At 38.5% G+C, this 23009-nt stretch overlaps 1 protein-coding gene and 1 long non-coding RNA gene across 5 annotated transcripts in view; one reads left to right on the top strand and one right to left on the bottom strand.

Moving 5' to 3' along the window:
• Window positions 1-337: 337 nt before the first annotated feature.
• On the bottom strand, window positions 338-21194 carry Pex2 (peroxisomal biogenesis factor 2). Of its 3 annotated transcripts, none has more exons than XM_029475237.2 (5): window positions 20996-21194; window positions 8632-8741; window positions 8165-8279; window positions 7669-7732; window positions 338-6744 (listed from the first exon to the last, which is right to left on the bottom strand). In XM_029475237.2, the coding sequence occupies exons 4-5, from the start codon at window positions 7722-7724 to the stop codon at window positions 5814-5816; spliced, it is 987 nt and encodes a 328-aa protein (XP_029331097.2). In that variant the 5' UTR covers window positions 7725-7732; window positions 8165-8279; window positions 8632-8741; window positions 20996-21194; the 3' UTR covers window positions 338-5813. The 3 variants fall into 3 exon arrangements, with proteins under 3 accessions (XP_029331097.2, XP_021013775.2, XP_085692163.1); XM_021158116.3 differs by having other exon boundaries at window positions 338-6748; window positions 20996-21187; XM_085836037.1 differs by lacking the exons at window positions 8165-8279; window positions 20996-21194.
• Window positions 21151-23009, top strand: part of LOC147005684 (uncharacterized) — a 48738-nt gene continuing 46879 nt past the window's right edge. For both annotated transcript variants that reach the window (XR_015046796.1, XR_015046797.1), the window contains exon 1: window positions 21151-21323. This is a non-coding gene — a long non-coding RNA (uncharacterized LOC147005684). The remainder of the gene's footprint in view (window positions 21324-23009) is intronic.

The raw sequence follows: 23009 nt of genomic DNA, 5'->3' as shown, positions 1-23009 counted from the left end.
ATAGTGGAGCATGTGTCCTTATTATATGTTGAAGCATCTTTTGGGTATTTGTCCAGGAGTGATATAGGTGGGTCCTCAGGTAATATGTCCAGTTTTCTGAGAAACCTCCAGATTGATTTCCCGAGTCGTTGAACCAGTTTACAATCCCATCAGCAAAGGAGGAGTGTTTCTCTTTCTCCACATCCTCACCAACATTTGCTGTCACTTGAGTTTTTGATCTTAGCCATTCTGACTTGCCACAGACCACCCCAGTTGGGTATGGGGGTCCCTGGAATGAGGGTCCTTGAAGCTAGCTGGATAATGATTCGGTGGTGACAAACAGAAACAAACACAGAGGCAGTTTGAATCTGAGTGTATTCTGCAGAGGATTTTATACATTAAAAAACCAAATACTACATATCTTAGAAACTATATCCAGTGAAACAATCATAGATACAAAAATAAAATTATTTGGCATAGTAAAGTACAAAAATCATCCAAGCATAACAACCCTGAAAGTGAATCACAAACAGAACAGGTCACATCATTATAAATCATCAAAATATAACAATTCTAAAAGGATGTATTTAGTGGGCGCTGTCGTCCAAGGCTAGTGGCCGAGCAGATTAATAAATCTTTAATTTCCAGGAACAGGTTAATAAATCTTTAATGGTCAGTGCTCTTAACTACTGAACTAACTTTCCAGCCCCATGGTCAATTATTATTTAACATCTAGTGCCTGTTTTTTATAATCTTCAATGTATAAATTTAAACTATTTTAATTCTTTCTAATTAAGGCTTTCTTTACCATATACCAAAATCCACCTCAGATAACACACGTGTAGTCATATGAAATTTTATTGTTGGGAAAGTTTTTATCATAATAGTTTTATAAATGATTTAGAAAGTACAGTGTTGTTTTCCCTGGGGATAAGGTTATGTTAGTGGCCCCATCTCTAGGAATGGTTTCTTACACATTATTCTCACTTAAGATTTTGGCCTAAGCTACCAGGAATATGTAAATAAGAAAAGGAATAAGAGAAAACAAAACAGATAGATTGCCATGAGTCTGTGGAACTTGTCATACAGATCCTACTGGAGGTGGTGTGGCACTGACTGATGAGAAGTGAAATCTCAGGGTTGTTTTGATTTGCATTTCCCTGATGACTCAGGATGTTGACCATTTCTTTAGGTGCTTCTCAGACATTCGGTATTCCTCAGTTGAGAATTTTTTTTAAGTTCTGTACCCCAGTTTTTAATAGGGTTATTTGGTTCTCTGAAGTCTAACTTCTTGAGTTCTTTGTATATATTTGATATTAGATCTCTAGGAAGCACTCAGAGCTGAGTTTTCCTCCTAGCACTCTTCTGTTGTATCCTCTAAGTTTCTGCTTGTTGTGCCTTTTTTTTGTTTGTTTTGCTTGTTTGTTTGTTTGTTTTTGAGACAGGGTTTCTCTGTGTAGGCCTGGCTGTCCTGGAACTCACTCTGTAGACCAGGCTGGCCTCAAATTAAGAAATCTGCTTGCCTTTGCCTCCCAAGTGCTGGGATTAAAGGCGAGCACCACCAATGCCCAGCATGTTGTGCCTTCGTTTTCATTAAATTCTAAAAAGTTTCTAATTTCTTTGTTTCTTTCTTGACCAAGTTATCATTAATTAGAGCATTGTTCAGCTTCCATGTGTGTGTGGGCTTTTTGTTGCTATTGAAGATCAGCCTTAGTCCGTGGTGATCTGATAGGGTGCATGGGATTATTGTAATCTTCTTGTATCTGTTGAGGTCAGCTCTGTGGCCAATTATATGGTCAATTTTGGAGAAGGTACTATGAGGTGCTGAGAGGAAGGTCTATTCTTTTGTTTTAGCATGAAATGTTGTATAGATATCTGTTAAATACATTTGTTTCATAACTTCTGTTATGTCTCTGTTTTGTTTCTGTTTGCATGATCTGTCCATTGACAAAAGGTTTGTGCTAAAAGTCTCCCAGTATTATTGTGTGAGTTGCAATGTGTGCTTTGAGCTTTAGTAAAGTTTCTTTTATGAATGTGGGTGTCCTTGCATTTGAAGCATAGATGTTCAGAATTCTTGGTATTTTTCCTTTGATGAGTATGAAGTGCCCTTCCTTATACCTTTTGATAACTTTTGGTTGAAAGTTCATTTTAGTTGATATTAAAATGGCTACTCTAGCTTGTTTTCTGTAACCATTTGCCTGGAAAATTGTTTTCCAGCCAATTACTCTGTCTTTGATACTGAGGTGTGTTTCCTGTATGCAGGAAAATGCTGGGTCCTGTTTACTTATCCAGTCTTTTTTTTTTTTTTTCCCTCTGTCCTTTTATTGGGGAATTGAGCCCATTGATGTAAAGAGATATTAAGAAATAATGATTTTTGCTTCCTGTTAATGTTATGTTTGTATGTCTATCTTCTTTTGGGTTTGTTGAAAGATTACTTTCTTGCTTTTTCTAGGGTGTAGTTTCCCCCCTTGTATTGATTGGTGTCTTCCATCTATTATCTTTTTACTGCTAGATTTATGGATAGATATTTTGTAATTTTGGTTTTGACAGGGAATATCTTGGTTTCTCCACCTATGGTAACTGAGTTTTGCTGGGTATAGTAGCTTGGGGTGGCATTTGTATTCTCTTAGATTCTGTATAACATCTGCACAGGATCTTCTAGTTTTCATAGTCTCTTATGCAATTTTGATAGGTTTGCCTTTATATGTTGACATTTTTCTCTCACTGCTTTTAATATTCTTACTTTTGTGCATTTGTTGTTCTGATTATTAAGTGATGGCAGAAATTTCTTTTCTGGTCCAATCTATTTCAAGTTCTGTAGGTTTGTTGCATGTTTATGGGCATCTCTTTCTTTACATTAGGGAAATTTTTTTCTCTAATTTTGTTGAAGATATTTATTGACCCTTTAATTTGGGGATCTTAACTCTCTTCTATACCTATTATCCATTGTATAGGATTGTGTCTCATTGTGTCTTGGATTTTCTGGATGTTTTGGGTTAGGACCTTTTTGCATTTTGTATTTTCTTTGACTATTATGTCAATGTTTTCTATGGTATCTTCTGCAGCTGAGATTCTCTCTTCTCTTGTTGATGATGCTTATATTTATAACTCCTGATCTCTTTCCTAGGTTTTCTATCTCCAGGGTTGTCTCCCTTTATGGTTTCTTTATTATTTCTATTTCCATATTTAGATTCTGGAATGCTTTGTTCAATTTCCTCACCTGTTGGTTGTGTTTTCTTATAATTTTTTAAGGGAATTTTATGTTTTCTCTTTAAGGGCTTCTAGTTGTTTACCGTATTCTCCCGAATTTCTTTAAAGAAATTACTTATGTCCTTCTTAAGGACATGTGGTGTGCCTTTAAATCAGAGTCTTGCCTTTCTGGTGTGTTGGAATATACAGGGCTTGCTGTGCTGGGAGAACTGGTTTCTGATGATACCATGTAGCCTTGGTTTCTGTTGGTAAGGTTCTTGTGCTTGCCTTTTGCCATCTGGTTATCCCTAGTGTTTGCTGGTCTTGCTGTCTCTGATTGTAGCTTTTCCATCCTGCAAGCTGTGTGTCAGTACTCCCAGGAGACCAGTTTTCTCTGGGAGGAATTTGGGTATGGAGAGCTGTCGACCAGGGTACAGAGGTAAACCAGAAGGATCCTGTTCCTGGCTGTTCCTTGGTTCCTGTGTCCTGATGGCTCTGGCTCATCCCTCTTGGGCCAGGAATGTGAGCAGAAGTGGTGGTCTTACCTGTGCTCACAGCTGTGTTGGCAATCCTGGGAGACCAGCTCTCTCCTGGTAGTATATGGGTATTTAGTGCTATGGCACAGGATCAGCTCCTGGTGTAGATGGAAACAGGAAAGATCCTGTCCCAGGCTGCTCCTTCATTCTTGTATCCTGAGGTCTCTGGGCAGGTCTGCTGGAGTAGAAGTGGTGGTCTTCCATGTGCTATAGACATGTCAGCACTCCTTTGAGACCTACTTTCTCCTCGAAGTATTTGGGTATGGAGCACTGTGGCTCAGGATGAGTCTGTTATAAACCCTTTTTTTTTTTTTCCTTTGTATTTCCATGTGTGTATATGAATGAACTGTGGTATATTTGGAGCTCAAAGGACAACCTGTGAGAGTGAGTTTTCCCCTTCAATTTTGTAATCATGTGAGTTTCAAAAATGGAATTCAAGTTCTTCAGGACCCACAAGCAACTTCAGCCCACCGAGTCATCTCTCCAGCCTTTTCCATGCAATATGAGCATCTATATTCAGATGAGATCAGTAGTGTTGACATAAACTCACTTTCACACATTATTTTCATTTTATCAAATTCAATCTGAGTTGGAGATGCATGCACACACACACTCCACAGTGCTTATATGGTGGGTAGTCAGAGAACATGGTTCTTTTTTTTTTTTTTCACCATCTAGATTCTGGGGACCAAATTGCCTTTACTCACTGGGTCATGCTGGTTAGCTCTGTGGCTTTATCTTGTGGGAACTCTTAAATATACTCCAGACAATTTGTGGCACTTTCTTAAAAGAAAAAGAAAATTGGAATGCATTACAGTGCTGAAGAATGCTGAAGACATACACATGTAATACAATGAGGGAAATATATGTGAATATTTTCATCTATATTTTGGAACTGTCTATTTTCCTGAATCTTTAGTTTTTCACAGTAAGTTTTAAAATAAGAGGAGAAAGGGGGTAAAAATCAGACATATTCTAAGGCTGTGAAGTACCTTATCTATCCTACACTAAATTGAAGCTGCACTGGCTGAACATTAGGTAAATGGACACACCCGAGGACTCTACTTATTCACTGCTGTACATCTAGCCTCAACAATCTCTTAAGTGTTGAGTGAAATATGAAGTCCAGAGTCTACTACTCATGTACTCATGTATCTACATTTGCTATTCAGAAACCATGTTGCAATAGAGTCTAATTAAGAGTAGAGACTTGACAACCTAAGTTAATTGTTACATCTCTAAATATTTTAAAAAAATAGATATTATTTAACATGTGAGTCAATTGGACTTTAGCATATTATTAAGTCATAAAAATTGAGAGTATTTAAAAGTGTTATTATTTTGGTGAAGGGATTAAAAACAGTCCCAATATTTTCATATTATTGTTTAACAAAGGGAAAACTGGAGAGAAAGGGCACTTGATATGAATTCCTATATTATTAGTACAAAAGACCTCTAGTTTTACTTCCTAAGACTACCAATATGCTTAGTGCAAATATCAGTACTGATCTCAGACAGAGGCTTATAACATAGAGTTCTTCATCTTAGCTGTCCCACAGTCTCCAGAACTCTCTTGCCTTAAGCAGCTTCTACATCTTGAATGTAAGAATTCAACTCTGATGGGCAGGGTCTGACAGGTATAGACTGAACCTCTTGAAAACTGGCTTCAGGGAAAAGCTTAGTTACCAGCGAGACAGTAGAACTTGAGATTCAGCATAAAAGGGTTTTATGATGTAAGCTTATAATGTTTCTTTATCTTCAAAAATAAATGCACAATCATCCCAGAGTCTCAAAAATCTTTATTTTTAGAGTCTGACCTTTTTCTATGAAGAAGTATTCTAAGTCATTCTTAGTATTCATCTGACAAAAAATTTCCAGTATTCTTGACATTAAAAATTGTATTAGATGATCTAAAAAAATTACATGAACATTTATAAGATTTTCTAGTATCATTTGGTTTCCAGTGATTAGAACTGAGTTGTGCTTGTAAAGGAAGAGAGTGGCTGTACAGCACACTCCTGTTAAAAGCCACCTACAGATGACACCGAGGATGACTAATTCCAAGGAATTGGATATAATACACTTTTCTCAGAGGAAACAACTTGGTTTCTAAAGAGCATTTACTTCTGACATTTCAATTCCCGATTTCAAGGGCTGCACACTGTGCACTTCTGTGCCACACTTTGGGCACGTAAAGTATATGTCAAATAGGAAGCTACTCTTAACACAGTAGTAACAAAATACATGTTCACATCCAATAGTGTGAGGCATTGTGGGCCACTCTCCACACAGAGCACACTCTTTTCCACTGCTGCCTAGTGTACTGTCATGACCAGTAGCACCAGTAAGGGGGATACACCAGGAAGACAATTTGGCTTTCAACTTCTGGATATTGATAAGTGGTAAGAGAAAAATCAGAAACTCAGCAAAGCCATGCCAGAGAAGTTCCCTATTCATGTACTCAAAGCCAACTTCGCGCATGTTCTGGGGCTTGCAAAATACGGAATGAATGCCAAGGAGGCGTTCTGTTGAAGTTGCAAACTTTCCGTTTTGTAGGAAAATCAAGAAGTTTATCAACTCCCCTAATTTTAAAAGTCCAACCAGAAAATTCATGAACTGTTTGGCTTTCCCAAAAGACGCTAAATGATGGTTTCGAAACAAATCATAACATCGTTCTTCTAACCACCTGCCCCCAATGGTGCACACAGCATACCACAGTTTCTGAGTTTTAGTTGGTGGCTGGTATAGCAGGTTGAGAGAAGAATCATTTTTGTACTGAATATTTAAAACTGACTGCCCCACGGTGGCATTTTTGGAGTAGATGGTGAACCTCCATAGGAAAAGCCACAGAAATGCTTTTACTTCTGGCTCAAAGCGAGCTAACAGTCCTGGCTTAAATCCATGAAAGCACTGAGTAAACTGGGACCACACAAGCTGCTCCAGGGCCTTATTCAGTTCAAGTGCATCCAACTGACTTATCCTCAGCACTCTGTTTGCACTCTGCATATTCTCTTCTTTGCCAGTCATATCTTCTCTGATGCTGTCTAGGTAAAATACAATTAGGAAACATCAAGTAGTGGAATCCTTCTATCACCACTTTAGCTGCTTGTAAACACAGAAGATGGGTCTAGATTACTAATATGATAACAAAACAGTAAACAATTTCTTCTTAATTGGAACGTGTCTTTCTCTTCTTCTTCCCTCTTTTAGATCTTGACCCTACCCCACCCCCATCCTTTGTCCCTTATGAGTTGGGAGGGAGGGTGATATAGACAGTAATGGATAAAGAGAAGGGAGAGATGAAGGAAGAGAGAGAGAGACAGAGAGAGAGGTAAAGAATGCGGGATGGATATAAAGTGAGGGATAATGACAGGAAGAAAGAGAGGGATGGAAAAGGGAGAGAGAACATAGCTGTTTACTTACTCTGAAAATATACTTCTATATAATATTCCTTGTTTAGATATTCTGCCAGGAAGATTAAAATCCTAAAACTGACAATGAAGTCAAATAGCACAACAAATGGAGAAAGCCGAACTACACAGAACATGGCAACAGATGGTTAAATCCAGGCTTCATTGTGAGTTCTAGCATTTCTATGGGATTTGAGGGTGTATTTAAAGTCATCCCCAATCTTCCTTACATATACTTTCCTTATATTTCATTTCTGAAAAACTAATGTGTACTTTGGACACACAACTATTAAAATGCTCAAAAGAATGGCATGGTTAAAGATACATACTGTAATAATTTCATAAATACATAAAAAAGAAATAGATGCTAAACGAAGAAGACAGTAAGAAAAATCTAAAGCATTAACTAAAGTTAGCTAGGTATGAATGCCTCAGAAGTCATTTAATATTGCTAACTACAGCAGCAAAACCATCTGATCACTGCAACAATTGATATGCAGATCAGTTGACATCCTATAAATGAATAGGAAAACTCAAACTTTGTCCCAAATTACCTGTAATTTCTAAGTGGCTCCTTCACTTGATTTATTTTCCTGTAGAATATAAACATGTGGAACTCTGGAAAGATAAAGATAAAATTGTGATTGCCAAAAAAATTGCAAAATTGGTGAGGCTTTGCCCCAAAATGCCAATTCCAAGTTAGAAGATGAGTACATTCTGGGGACTTATTGTACAGCATGGCTACTATCATCAGCATACCTGTTTGAAGCTGGCTAAGACTATCTTCAAACACACATGTGTATACATGCACACATGTACTTCCACTAATGATGAGCTGTGATGGATACGTTTGTTTAATTGAAGTACTTATCTCACAGTGTATACATATATGTGGTCATCATGTTATTTATTTTATATATATAGCCCTTGTAAACTACATACTACTAAGACAGGGCCAAACACAGTAAGGATTTTTTAGCACATGAAGCTTAAACACATTCTCCAGCCTTTGAGAGGCCCAAGCCAGCAACACACAGAACCAAGGCTTACACTAGAGGCATGGATCCTGTGAACATCAACTGTTGCCAATGGGCCATGTGATTTGAAACCAGGGTTTTCACCTGATCCTCCCCATCCTTGGGTTTCTTGAGTCTAAAACAAAAGGCTAGAGAAAAAAAAAACAAACGATCTTAAGTTCCTTCAAATTTAATTATTTTATTAAATCTAGTTAAAAGCTTATGTTAAATGTTAATTTTTAGATAGTAAAAGAACCAAAACCATCCTAACATGAATGAGTACTTTTTGAAATGAGGACTATCTGACAACACAAGACATTTTCAAGAGGTGAATTTTAATAATGCACATGTATCATAGATTGAATTAATGGGAGTTCAAACCTAGGAAACAAAATGACCCATGAATAGGGCAAGTTGCCTGGTGACAGCTCTTCCACTAAAGCAGACCTGGAGGATGATTTCCCCATCCAAATGCCAATCCTCTTCTGAGGGGTCACTAACCTTTGCTCCGTTCCCGAGGCCTCTGCAGCACTTAGCGGCCTCCCAAAAGTTGGTAGAGAGTTCTGCTGCACATCTGCTTCAGGAGGCCTTTGCCTCATACTTGCCAAGAGCTACAGTAAAGAATTGGGATTAAAAAGAGGGAAAATGGTTAGTTCATATTGTTGATCCTCCTATAGGGTTGCTGACCCCTTTGGCTTCTTGGGTATTTTCTCTAGCTCCTTCTTTAGGGACCTTGTGTTGCATCCAATAGATGACTGTGAGCATCCACTTCTGTATTTGCCAGGCACTGGCAAAGCCTCACAAGAGACAGCTATATCAGGGTCCTGTCAGCAAAATCTTGCTGGCATATACAATAGTGTCTGGGTTTGGTGGCTGTTTATGGGATGGATCCCCAGGTGGGGCAGTCTCTGGGTGATCCTTCCTTTAGTCTCAGCTCCAAATTTTGTCTCTGTAACTCCTTCCATGGGTATTTTGTTCCCCATTCTAAGAAGGAACGAAGTATCCACATTTTGGTCTTCCTTCTTCTTGAGTTTCATGTGCTTTGTAAATTGTATCTTGGGTAGTCTAAGTTTCTGAGCTACTATCCACTTATCAGTGAGTGCATATTATGTGTGTTCTTTTACTGTGTCTCTAGTTGCATATGTAGCAGAGGATGGCCTAGTCAGCTATCAATGGGAAGAGAGGCCCTTGGTCTTGCGAAGATCATATGCTCCAGTACAGTGGAATGCCAGGGTCAGGAAATGGGAGTGGGTGGGTTGGGGAGCAGGACAGGGGGAGAGTATAGGGGACTTTGGGGATAACATTTGAAATGTAAAGAAAATATCTAATAAAAATGTATTTAAAAAAAGAGAGAAACTGAGTGTCATTTCTTCACTCTTCTAATCTAGTCCACTGCCAATGACAGTCAGCTCTGTGTACAACGTTTTCCCTTATGCATTCTTCACTCTCTATCTGATAAAGACCTTTTTTTCTAAATATGTTCTCCCCTCCACTAGGCCGCCTTGTATTGCTTTATCTACCTTCCGGTCCATCAGACACTGCCTACCCTGTAACACAGGACTCTACAAACCAATACCCCAGATGCTTCTTAAAGAACCACTATCACCTTATACTGTGTATCCTTTTTCTTCTTTTGTTTAGAACATGTGTCCCCTTTCTTCAACTGAGAGACTAAGTAAGGGACCAAGTACCATTTCCTTTTCTGATTTAAAATCTGCATTGGCTGCCACCCTGCCTGTGCCCTTAACATTCCAGCTTCTTCTCTTGATCTCTATACATTGGATATAATGTACTTGTTAATTGTTAATTTCCTCTACTACATGATAAGTACTGATGCTATGACTATTTGGATATTATCAGAGTTGAATCAGGGCAACTATCATAATTCCTGGAATACAGAGGCATTTTATAATTAAAAAAATACTGGTACTTACTTACTCTGTTGGAGATAGTGATATAATAGAATGAATGGCAGTTGTGAGTATGGTGGAGCTTACAATTTACCTAGGTAAAAGAGGGAGACAGGACGGGTATGCTATATAAAATAAACAGGCAATGTACAGTGAGCTGCAGTATGTGATTTTCAAGGGGAAATTGAAGGCTCTACATTTCCAACTGCATTTCCTCAGACAGGTTCCTGGAGAGGAGCTATCTAAGCAGGTTCTGGGAAGGAGCAATAGGGTCAGTATGGTTACAGAAACTAAAACCATTATGAGCAGCGGTAATAACAGGAGCCAGAAGCTCAAGGACAAGCAGAAGGCTGAAAAGGAAAGAAAAAGACAGATGCTAAAGGCTTGTTCTGGCTACTCATTAGAACAGATTTCTGCTGGCTGTGAGGAGGGCTGGTAGCCCACTGACTATTTAACAACCTAATAACTGTTAGGTTGACCCAGTGAGAAGCTAATGGCTCTGTAAATTATAAACCTATCTGTGGAGACAAAGAAGAAGGGAATGTTCAAATCTAAAGTGAGGAAGGAACAAACCAGAGGGGAATGCATCACTGCCTGGGGATCCAGTGCTCTAATATGGGAAATACATGAATGGAAGGCCACACATACAATTTTGAAGTCTGGGGTTTCTATAAGATGGGGTAAACAGTTTGGGTGCAGATTTTTATAAGTTCAGGCATTTCTCATATAATTTACTTTATTTGGTTAAACATTAAATGAACAAGCTACTGATATAAACTTTTGGTGGCCCAAATCTTCTCTCAATGCATTCAGCTTTAAAACAATAATCTTATTTTCATTTGATAAAAAGATATAAATATATATAAGACACATGTATTTTTGCATATTCCACATATTCCATTCCTTCACTCATCTAATGCAGTCCTTCTCAAACTGAAGAGCTTCCCAGAATCACTCCCAGGATCACAGCCAAGGATGGCTGGCTTCTACCTTTTCCTGTTTCTTTTTATTTATTTACTTTAACTTATTTACTTTACATTTTGATACCAGTTTCCACTCCTTTTTCTCCTCCTAGTCCCTTCCACTGCCATTCACTGTTTTCCTTTTCTCCTCAGAAAAAGGGGACCTCTCATGGATATCAAGCAGCTTTGGCATATCAAGTTGCAGTAGGACTAAGTGTATCTTCTATTGAGCCTAGACAAGGCAGCCTAGTTAGGGGGAAAAGATCCAAATGCAGGCAGCAGAATCAAAGACAGCCCCTGCTCCTGCTGTTAAGGATCTTACATGAAGACCATGTCTGTTACATATATGTAAGGGGCCTAGGTCCATACTATGCATGCTGGCTGGTTGGTGGCTCAGTCTTTGTGAGCTCAAGTTAGTTGATTTTCTTGTGGTGTCCTTGACCTCTTTGGCTCCTTTAATCCTTCCTTTTCCAAAGGATTCCCAAGCTCCACCTAATGTTTGGTTGTGGCTCTCTGCACGTTTCCATCAGTTGGTGGGTGAAGCCTCTCTGATGCCATTTATGCTAGGCTCCTGTCTGCGAGTATTTCAGAGTATCATTGTGTGAGGAATGGGATCCCTTTCAGGGATTAAGTCTCAAGTTGGGCCAGTCACTAATTGGCTATTTCCTCCCTTCTGCACCATCCTTATCCCAGAACATATTGTATGAAAGAAATTTTATGGGTCTAAGGTTTTGTAGCTGGGTTGGTATCCCAATCCCTGAATTGGAAGTATTGCCTGGTTACAGAAGATGACCATTTCAAGTTCTATAACCACCATTGCTAGGCACCTTCATTATGGTCACCCTCATAGATTCCTGGGAATTTCCATTGTCCTACATTTCTAGCTCATCCTAGAGATGATCCCTGATCCCAATTACAGTTGTCTTTCCCAGTACTGTCTCCATCAGTCCTACCCCAACCGGATTGAGCCTGTTCCAATTGCCAAGTGCTCTCCTACCTAGTCCCCTCCCTCCATCAACTTCCAATGTCTATTCTATTTCCCCTTCTTAATGAGACTCAAGAGTTCTCCCTTAGGCCCTCCTTGTTACTTAGCTTCTCTGAGTCTGTGAACTGTGTACTTTTTGGCTAATATACACTTATAAATGAGTACATGCCATGTTTGCCTTTCTGGGTCTGGGTTACCTTACTCAGGATGATCTTTTTTAGTTCTATCCATTTGCCTGAAAATTTCATGATGTCATTGTTTTTAATAGCTAAGTAATACTCCATTGAGTAGATGCACCACATTTCCTTTATTCATTCTTTTCTTTTGAGGACCATATAGATTGTTTCCAGATTCTGGCTATTACTGATAAAACTGATATGAACATAGTTGAGCCAATGTCCTTGTGTGTGGTATGGTAGAGCATTTGGGGGGGGGGGGATATGGCCAAAAGTGATATATCTGGGACTTGATCTACTCTCAAATATCTGAGAAAACACCAAATTGATTTACAAAGTTTGTACCCCTACCAGCACTGGAGAAGTATTCCCCTACTCCACAATTGGGCCAGCACAAGCTGCTATCCCTTGAGTTTTTGATCTTGGTCATTCTGATAGGTGTAAGATGAGATCTCACAGTCATTTTGATTTGCATTTTCTTGACCAAGAATGTTGAACATTTCTTTAGATCCACCTTGGCCATTAGAGATTCTTCTGTCAAGAATTCTCTGTTAAATCCATACCCCATTTTAAAAATTGGGTTATTTTGTTTTGTTCATGTTTAATTTCTTGAGTTATTTATACATTTCGGATATCAGGCTGGGCTCCAAAGACTTTGACTTATTAGATATGTCATGGGTCTACAAGATTTCATGCTCAAGTGATTTAGAGAACCTCTGGGTTAGTCACTTACAAAACAAAATTCATCCTTTTTTCTCTTCCTATCTCCTGTGCATGGTTTTCCGGTTACTCATTTCTAGCTGGTTTTCATCACTTTGTCTACAAAAGCTGGTATAAACCTTTCAGTGACTCAGAATGCATCTTTTTCTATTAAATCTTTGTGAAATTCAAGGCCATTGTTGATTCCACAAAAGTCCTGACTATAAATAATCTTGGAATACAGAGAAGACAACATGCCCTGGCTCTCAAGGCTATCACCCAGGCCTAAAATGAGAAGCAAGCAAGCAAGTAAAGAGAACTAAGGTAGTATAGTCTCTCTCTCTTTCTCTCTCTGACAGAAAAACAACAACAACAACAACAACAACAAAAACAAAAAGCACTATTCTATTAGCTAACACAAACCTACATGATTTCTCTCTCAATTCAAATCATCAATGATAGCCCTGCATATCTGGTCCCTAGTACTGAGTTTGATAGATGGCTTTCCTAGCCAAGAACAGATGAGATATTCAGCTTACTTTATAGACCAGCAGTACTAATTTAAATATTTCTTGAGTACTAGAACTGTGAAAGTTCCAGAATAGAGTACATAACTATCTTAATATTACAGATCTAGAATTCAACAGAGACTGCTTCTAAGAGTTGCTCATGAATGACCAATTGTGAACTTGTATGAGATGGGGTGGGGGGCAATGGTTGGAAGCCAGTTAATGTACTAGGTGAACATCATATCAACACCCCTAGCTAAAGCAATAATTAGAAAGATACCTCTGCTTCAATTCTTAATTGATATTTAGTAAGAGTTCAGTGAAGAGTTTCTCAGATATACAACCTTTTTCAAAACCCTTCTTTCTAGAGAAATCATACTTGAGATCATGTAGTAAAGAGGAATTTTTAATAACTACCAGAAAAGTAGACTTAGGACTTAACAGAGTCTAACAGATCCAATATTTAATACTACTATAAAAAAATCTGTCTTATTCCTTCTGTTATAGTTTAGCATTTTTTTTCTTTGCTCCCCTCTTTAACCCCAAGCCTGGATGCAGTGTAGATTAGGAACAGCTGGCCTGACTCATCTCCTTCTGTAAGACTCTTCAGTAGACTAAAAGACTTACTATTAAACTGTCCTTCAGACTTTGCTCCCCAGATGGATAATTTGTTTCTTTGGGGTTTGTTTAAGGGTTTATTTCCAAGATTTCAATAGTTTGGGTGACTTGTTTTAGTTATAAACCTAGAACACTGTCCATTGCACACCACAGTTTGTCCAACAGAAAACCTCACCTAGATTATATTCTTCTTCCATCTTTACACAAATGTGACAGACTGAGAGAAGCAAAGTTAAAATCAAACTTTCCTTGGCTTAAGGTCTAGCTCTGTACCCTACTTGCTATGCGAACAAATAATAATAATAATAATTATTATTCATTAGCCCTAGATTCTTCTTCTAAAAGCTGGAAATAACAGCTACTTCAGTGGGTTGTTGAGATTAAATGAGATAATATTGCAAAAGTGGCTTGGAATCTATAAAATAGTCTTATTACCACATTGTTATTACCTTGGCTAAGGATGGGTATAAAAGAAAAGTCTACAAGTTGATTTTGGCAAATTTCATTTGAAAACACTACAATCTTCATTATTACACAATAAGCCTTATCCTGAGTCAAAAGAATTTGTTTCCAAGAAATATTGACCATATCATTAAAATGTAATTGTGGCAGACAAATTGTAAACATGATATCACTATTAGATGTGCTTATGTGAGCCACGCAGGAAGACCTGACATTAGGCTTATTCCACATATAGTTTTTATCTTGTCTGAAAAAGATAAAATGGCGTCGGTAGAGAATAAAGTTGGGTTCCATCATTACTAATGCACTTGGCAATTTAACCAATCAACATGGTTAAGCCTGTGACTAGGACATAAAGAAACTTCAGAGGCACATAGATATTGGGCAGGGCACACATAATACAAGTATTCAACCCTGGGTTTATCAACAAAATACTACATATAGTTCTTCTTCTCCCCCAACTCCACTCCACCACCCTTTTCTGGCAGGCACAGATCTTTTAGAATACTTGCTTAGCTTTTTGAGATGGGCAGTGCCCAGGAAAGGAAACAATGAAATAAATCTAATTGGAAGTTCAATTAATCTGATTACAGAATCCTCTTCCTTTCACTGCAGTATAATAAGATTTGTCCCGTAATAGGCGTGAAGTTAAAAAAAAAAAAAAAAAAGCAAGCCATAAATGCCTTTAAATCACATAAAGTCATTTCAAGATAATGCAAGTAGTCCGTGTTTTAGTAACTTCTAATTCTCTGACAAATTCTTATTCAACTTAATATTCATTGGGCATAAAAACACCAGCCAATCTCCTAGGTGGTATATTTGATCTAAGTATTTATTATCAGTGAACTTCCCTTTTTTCACATACTTTAACACAGTTGAGCTTTAGTAAAATCAGAACTTCCCATGGATCTTTAAATCAAAGAATCAGTCTCAAAATGTGAAAATAGTAAAGAGAGCCACAAAACTCCCAAGGAAAAAAGATAAGAAACTTTCTTACTTAGGAAAAAGGAACAGGTTGTGCAAAAGACAAAAGACCCGAGATGTGAACTCCTGGCTATGGTCTTGCTGAGAGTCTTTGAGATCGATTTCAGCAGGAGTTGCTGGAATGTATCCTTGGTTAGCTCATCAGTGGGTTTTCATATGTCTCCTAGCAGAGGTAAGTTAGTTTCAAACATGTTGACTCAAAGTTGAAGAGTTCTAAAAAAAGTCAACCTCAATCATTTTGCTTTTGTAAACTGAAATTATTCTGAGTTAAATCAGTAAAAGATTGATAATGTTTTTCAAAATGCCCTGAGAAGTTTCATTCTATTCCACCTTTAACACCCCATTCGAATATATTTTGCCTCATTTTGTAAACCATGTTAATCTTAATAAATATTCAGGCAAAGAGGCATATAAAACTGATTAAAATTATAACTTGTGATATACAAGTTAAAGACAGATTTTATACTTTAAGAATATAGGGAAAAGATGCTGAAGGCAAAGTTAAGAACAGATAAAAAGTATAATACCTCCCAGGGTTTTAAGGTAATTAAACTAACTTGTCACATAAAGATGTTTAAGACCAAATGACCCAGCACTAAAAACTGTTAAAAAGGTCCCCTGCTGATATTTTATCAGGGTACATGTCACACTGCTTTCCTTTCAGATTAAAAGAAAAAAATCCTGAAAACAGGTATTTGAAGAGCAGCAACATATAGCCACATGCCTTAAATAGCCCCTGCTTTCTTTTTGATCTTCATTTCCAAAAATAAAACCTTTATTTTCTACATACATTGAAAAACCATAGCAAATGATTTCACCTCATTGAGGAAGAAGGAAATTTTCAGTTTGTACTTTAAAGCTTTTATTGTGTGGTACAAATTATGAATGAATATATTTTATTTAAAAAGACATTATTGACAGAAATCTATCAATAATAATGTGGGTATTGTCAAGGGCCTGTCAATATTAATGTAATTATGATTAAGAGGATAAAATGGATTTTAGCTATAATACCAAGTAACATCTCCTACATTGCTGCTATCAATATACACATTATTATTGACCGGTTCTGGGATTCTCAGAACTAGATGTATTGCCATTAAACATATTTGTCAATGCATACTGCCTACAGAAATTCTACATTTAAATTTACAATCCTGTAAATGTTGTCAGCAGAAACCTCTAAATTGTGATGAATCTCTAGGCCATCTACTGCTGGGAACTCATCCTTAGAAGGACAGAAATCACAGCTACACTGTCTTAGGAATTCCATTAATGAAAGTGGATGGAAGTTCATTTGATTTCTCTCTAGGTTTTTATAGGTTTTAGGTTAAAACTTCATATTTGGAGGTTATGTGACTAATCTCTAAGTGCAGACCTTAAGATTTGAATCTAAAAAGATATTCTTAGTGTAGTCAGATAGATTTACTGTCCATTGTACTGAAATCAATACTAGCAAATGGTACATGTATCAGAAAGGGTCTTAACTGGATTCCCAGAGTACACTTCAAACATAGGTAAGAGTAAAGCTATGGCTAAAATCCATTAGGATACCATGACCTCTGGCTCTCTGAACAGTGCTAAACTCCATCTAATTCTACTTCTGCCAGACTTGCCCAGTTAATTGTAACTGCTCTGTTGTTCCTCCCTCTATTACAATTAAATTTACTCTAGTACTCTAGTCTATACTTTATAGACTGTCAGTTTGATAAGTCACAATAATGCTCATTTGGATACATACAAGACACATAAAACTTTCAAACTGTGGACATTAGGTCTTCAAATTTGTTTTTAATTGAATTCGGTCTTTTCTAAAATGGATGAAAAATGCAGAGTTCTCACAAAAGACAGTAGCGATAAGCTCCTTACTGGAAGGGATATGGATACACAAACACACATATGTATGTATTTCCCCCTTTATGGAAAGACCAAAGAAACCAAACCAAACCCAAAAGGTATAACTTTCAAGACTAAATTCATATTACACACAACATCTCCCACCAAAGTCCTTGCTTATTTTAGCTACTGTGCACTTGTTTCAGTACGTAAGGTTAACTAAAACACTATCTTAAAACCTTAAAACAGAATTTCTAACACCTTGACTTAACCTCACCTTTTTTTTTTTTTTTTTTTTTTTTTTAAAGAAAGCAGCAGTTGTTCACATATTCTTTTCTTTCAGAAAGTTGCTATTTCTACATCATACAGAGGGTTAGGGTTAGGTTAGGGGCATACTGCAACACTAAAGAGATGCTTGACTGCACACAGGAAATGGCATGCCAAAGAGACTCTGGACAAGTCATTTTACTACAACACATTCCTCATTACCTGGGGGAAAAAAACAAATGTAAACAAAAAAATTATCATTTACAAGAAGAGTTTTCTCAAAGCTTGGAAAGAGGAGATTAGAACACAAGAACCCCTTTCCAATCAGAGACATGATTATATAAAACTGACTTTGAAAAACTGTAAAGAAAATATAGCAGGATATATGATAAGGGGACAGTTATAGAAAAATTAAAACAAAAAATAGAACTTAAAAGATTAATAACTACTATAAAGTCACCATGCTAGAAGTGGCAGAGTATGCTCTGTCCTGTGACCTATACCAACAAGATGATGATGGCCCAGCAGTATAACTACTTGAAGGTGGCACTAGAGCACACACTGCAGGAATTATTTTCAAAAGCTACGTAAGGCTAAAGTGCAGAGATACCAACTACAACAAACATCGATTCTAAGCATGCGCACAGACAGGTGAAATACCTGAAGAAACCACATCTTCAAAGTATTCTAGAAATTCTGGGAGTTTTTGGATCAACTTGCTTAAGAGAAGAATTTCAAATGACTTCAAAATTATTAGAACATAAATCTAACTGCAATTTTTATGGGAAAATATCCCCAAATGAACAAAAAGGTATCAAGTATGGAAAAGAAATTACCAAGTAAAACCTAACTGTACCAGACACTACATATTTCCTTTATTTTGTGTCCTGGAATCTGTCTAAAACAGTAGCTGTTATTATGTCACTTTAAAACAAATATAATTTAAGGTCAAGTAACAATTAAAAAATTGCCGGTAATCAATCCAAAATTTGTAGAAGACAATAAACTTAGCATTGTTGTTGTTGTTGTTGTTCCTCAGGATCATTCAAAAGACAGATTTCATAACTAAGCTCTCCAAACTACAGATGAAGAAAGTAATTAAAGGAAGGTGGTAAATCACCCAAGCTCCCATCCACATTCCCTCCCCTATACATTCTGTCAGAGACTCAATCAAAGTGACTGAATGTCAAATCTAAAAAGTCTTCTCTGAGTGAAAAATGGGGTTTGATCATTTATTATGAATACAGAATTGTATGTAATTGTATGTATTATGCCAACACATCTCCAAACACAAGGGTTAGACAAGATAGAGATAGAATTACTTTGGAGTTCCTGGTTGATACGTTTTAATAAAGACGAAAAGATAATTGGGTGGTATTTTGTCTTTACTCACTCAGGAAAGAAATCTGAGCTCTGATAAAAATACATATTAAATACAGAACCCCCCCCACACACACACACACACAAAACCCCAAGAAACAAAAAACCCATTATAGAAAGGGACTTTTGACTGTCTTGAAGGAAATGGGCTGGAAAGGCACATAGTCCACATTGGGAAGGCCAGGAGATGTCTACTCCTCTCCGATATTTCCACTACCATGTATAGAACTCAGTTTAAATCGCTGCCAGGCTCACAGTCAAGGAGAGATGGAACAGCTGAGGCTTTCCCCCAAGGTTTCTCTCACATTCTCAAGGAGCGCAGGAGGGCCACAGAACACTTCCAAGTTACTTTTACTTCATAGGAAAAAGACAGGGACTATGTAGCCTACATTCCTCTTGTCCAGCCAAGATCACCAAGAATGGGGGAAAGGTGCAAGCAATCTCAAATGAACGTTGGTTCTGACATACAAACTGATACAGCTCAGACTTTCTTTGTACTATAGGAACCTGAAAATTACTTAATGCCCTGCAGATCATATAGTGCTAGATCCCTAATTTTCCTAGACAAGGCATGACCAGCCAAGTCTTCACATGCCTTCAAGGCTCAGATACTGAATGGATCAAACAGAAAATTAATGCAAAGGCTTTGAAGACCTTCAATTTAAACAATACAAGGATATTCAGTAGGAAGGGAAATGGGAATTATGAGTGATCAAAAAGACAGAATTAAACTTTTCTATTTTTAAAAAGTAAGATAGCATTGCCATGTTTGTCCCTTTTAAAAATAAGGAATACATAACTTTAGGATGCCAGAATAACCAGATGAATGCATACTGAAAACAATGAACAATTGTGCTAAGAAGAATTTTCATGCCGAAGAGCAAGACAGATCATCGGGTCGGAGATATGAACTTGATCCTTACAGGAACACTGTTGTAAAAGAACATATAAATAGCTGTGCTTGTTAAACTACAGTTGACAGCCGGCTTGCTTTGTCTCTCCTCTGCATGGCTTCAGGAAATTTCTACAAAAGTTCTTTTATGGAACAATTTTAAAGCCACAGATTGAGTGCTACCTCTAATTACTGAAAAATAGAATTAGTCCAAAAGGTAGAGCTGGGCATAAGCAAGCTATAATCAAGACGAGAACTTAATTCTTTTCATGTTAGTGGCCTAGTATGCTTAGTTTCTTTACTTTTTAAAGGAAAAAAAAAATTCCTACTAATTCTACTGACTTATCTTTCATTTCTCCTCATTCTGGATACAAGTAATTGATAGTACAAAAAGGATCAAGACAGTAAAAGGAAAGACGCTACTCCAAATCCATTCTGTTCAGGTTTAACTAAAGGCCACACATTCCTGGAGGGTGTTTTGACTACAAACTGGTAAGGGGGTCGGGATGGGAGTTCTTAGTCATACATCAATTATCTAAAATAATCAAGGTGAAAAATATGGCAAAGGGTCCCACAGAATATTTGAAACTGATAGTCTGGGAAAGTTTCAATCCGTGAAAAGTTCTTTTGCTAAGTGTTGCTGTGTGAAAAATGGCACGTGAATAAACTAGCGAACCAACAAAGACTTTTAAGGACCCCCCAAAAAGAACAGAAATAAATATAACATTCCTTATAGCAAACCAATGGATTTCAATGTAAGTCAGAAACTAACTTGTAAGAAAACCTTCAATAACTCTTCCCACGAAGACCAAGAATGGGCTCCTGAAAAGGTTGAAACTCCAAAACACTGAAAAAACCTTTTTCATAAACTACAAGAGATTCTTATTTAAGAGCTAAAGCACTCAATCTAGTACTGTGAAAATGGCGAGGAGGCGCTTTCCGGGCTGCCTGCAGCGTCGCCGCGGGGAATGCAGAGGCGGCTCGTTCGAGGCAGAATCGCGTAGTTTGCGTGACAGCGTTAAACTAGAGGAAAACTGGGCGTCTGGGTTTGTCTTACTGCCTTTGCGGAACCCCGCGACAGACTGAGCCACAGCGGCCCGCAGCAAGGCAAGCTTCGCGAGGCCGTCGTCGCAGAGCGTGGGGCCCGCGCGCCCTACGGCGGGGCACCTGCGAGCGGACACTGACCTGCGGCCTCTGCGGGACGCCCGGGCGCCGCACCGCCTTTGCTCAAACATTCTCCGGAAAGCTGGGCATTTCGTGGCCGAATCTGGGGCGCCCTCACTTCCGGGATTCGCGGGCTTCCGGAGCGACTGAAGACCCGGAAGTGGCTGAAGAGAGATCTGGGAAATTACACCCAGAAGCAACACCCGGTCTAAGGAAAGCCGGATAAGGCCTGGCCACGGAAAATGCCGAGGAGCCGAAGGGACGAAGGGACGAGACACCGAAGAGGACACTCCACGCCCTGGGATTGGTCCGCAAGGCTGCCTCTGATTGGCAGAAGCGTCACCAAGCGGTCAGCGCGGGGTCAGGGCGGGGCGTGAAGAGGCTTTGCTGTCCTGGCCCAGAGGGAGGTCTGGGCTCTGCGGGCAGGCTCTGGGCCCAAGGTCGCCGCTGACGGCCGCTGGACAAATGACGCCGGCTGGCGACCGGGCGCCTGCGCACCTGAGGGCCGGGGACTGACCTTGGGTCCTCCGGGTTGTTGATCTGACCTTGTCCCCAGATGTGTGGCAGCACACTAGGTCCCCATCGGGCAGCCACTGGGAGCAGAGGCTGCAAGCCACCCCACCCGGTGGGAGGCAGTCCAGTGACCAGGAGCTAGAATGGCCTTGGCTGGGTGGGCTGGTCGAGGTACTTAGGAAATCAGGTAGAGCCTAACGAAGTTGTAAAGTCTTTTTAATGCTACCAACCCCGCCCTGCATCCCCAGGTAGTGGAGGTAGTGATACAAGAATACAATTGTCTCCAATGTCCCAAAACTTTTCACTGTATTTTGTTTCAGGAATTACCCGGAGCATCAGAGTTCTTAGTGCATGACACATGGACAAGATAAAGGAGGCAGTAATAAGAACCTCCGAATCATGCACTCAGTACAATTCTGATTCATTGTTTTTGTTTTTTAAAATATTGTGTGTTTTTAAAAAACAAAACCAAACAAACAAACAAAAAACCTTAGTATCCGGAGTATATTAAAGGAGAACTTGGGAGCAAAATAGGGTGGAAGACAAAGAAAGCAAAACAAGTAACCCGCCAGTGTAGAAAACACAGTAGGAGGAGCTCCAGGTTGCTACAGTGGGTATGGAATACAGATAGGGACTGCAGGGAGGTGTCTAGAGATGCTCCAGTATACCCACCACATGGAGGTCACTATCTTCTTGTGACTGGTTTGAAATACAGCCTACTCTAACTGTAAGGTATGGACATGATTCTAAGCCAGCTTAAAGGGATACAAAATACTCATCAATTTGATGAATTGGCCGTTATATTGAAAGTGTTCCAAAAAATTTAAAGTAATGGAGTTCCCATTATTATGTTGGGAGCTGTTGTTCAAAATAGTGAATTCTCTTTGAAGAGCAAGGCTTTGACTTAGTTGTGTAGGAAGGTAGCACAAGGTAGGCTGTGATAGACTGTTTTGGTTTGTTTTTTTGTTTTTTGTTTTTTTTTTTTTTTTTTGCTTTTGATACTGGCTTTTGCAGTGTAGCTCTATGGTTGGCCTCAAAGCACTTCTGTCTCAGCTGCTATGTGCTGGGAAGACAACTGCATATTTTCTTGCCTAGTTCACTTGGTTTTTATGAGGACAAAGGTGAAATTAAAAAAAATAAAATAAAAATGGGACCAGGGAGAAGGCTCAGGAATGAAGGTACTTTCTGCCAAGCAGAAGGGACAAATTGCATCCTAGATACTCAAAATGGAAAGAGCACCTTCTCTTGAATCCTTCACTATATCTCCCCCATATAAGCACATGCACATACACAATAACAATTACATATAAACAAACATATCACACAAATGTGCACACACAATAATGGCTAGAGAAGACATTTTCAGAAAGCATCTCTAGTTCAAAGAGTTTTAGTAGGTCTCATGAACACACATCATAGTATCTCAATAATAAAGAGCCCAGCTGCATGAGAAATTTGAATTATATTAGATGATTCTTAAGAATGCCAGGAAGCATAGCATTTAAAATTACTGCTGAAAATA

This window comes from Mus caroli, unplaced genomic scaffold (genome assembly GCF_978045245.1).
Source record: "Mus caroli unplaced genomic scaffold, Mus_caroli_1 scaffold_3, whole genome shotgun sequence".
Lineage (NCBI taxonomy): Eukaryota > Metazoa > Chordata > Mammalia > Rodentia > Muridae > Mus > Mus caroli.
The sequence above is the reverse complement of the archived record's forward strand: the minus strand, read 5'-3'. Positions and strand labels throughout refer to the sequence as shown.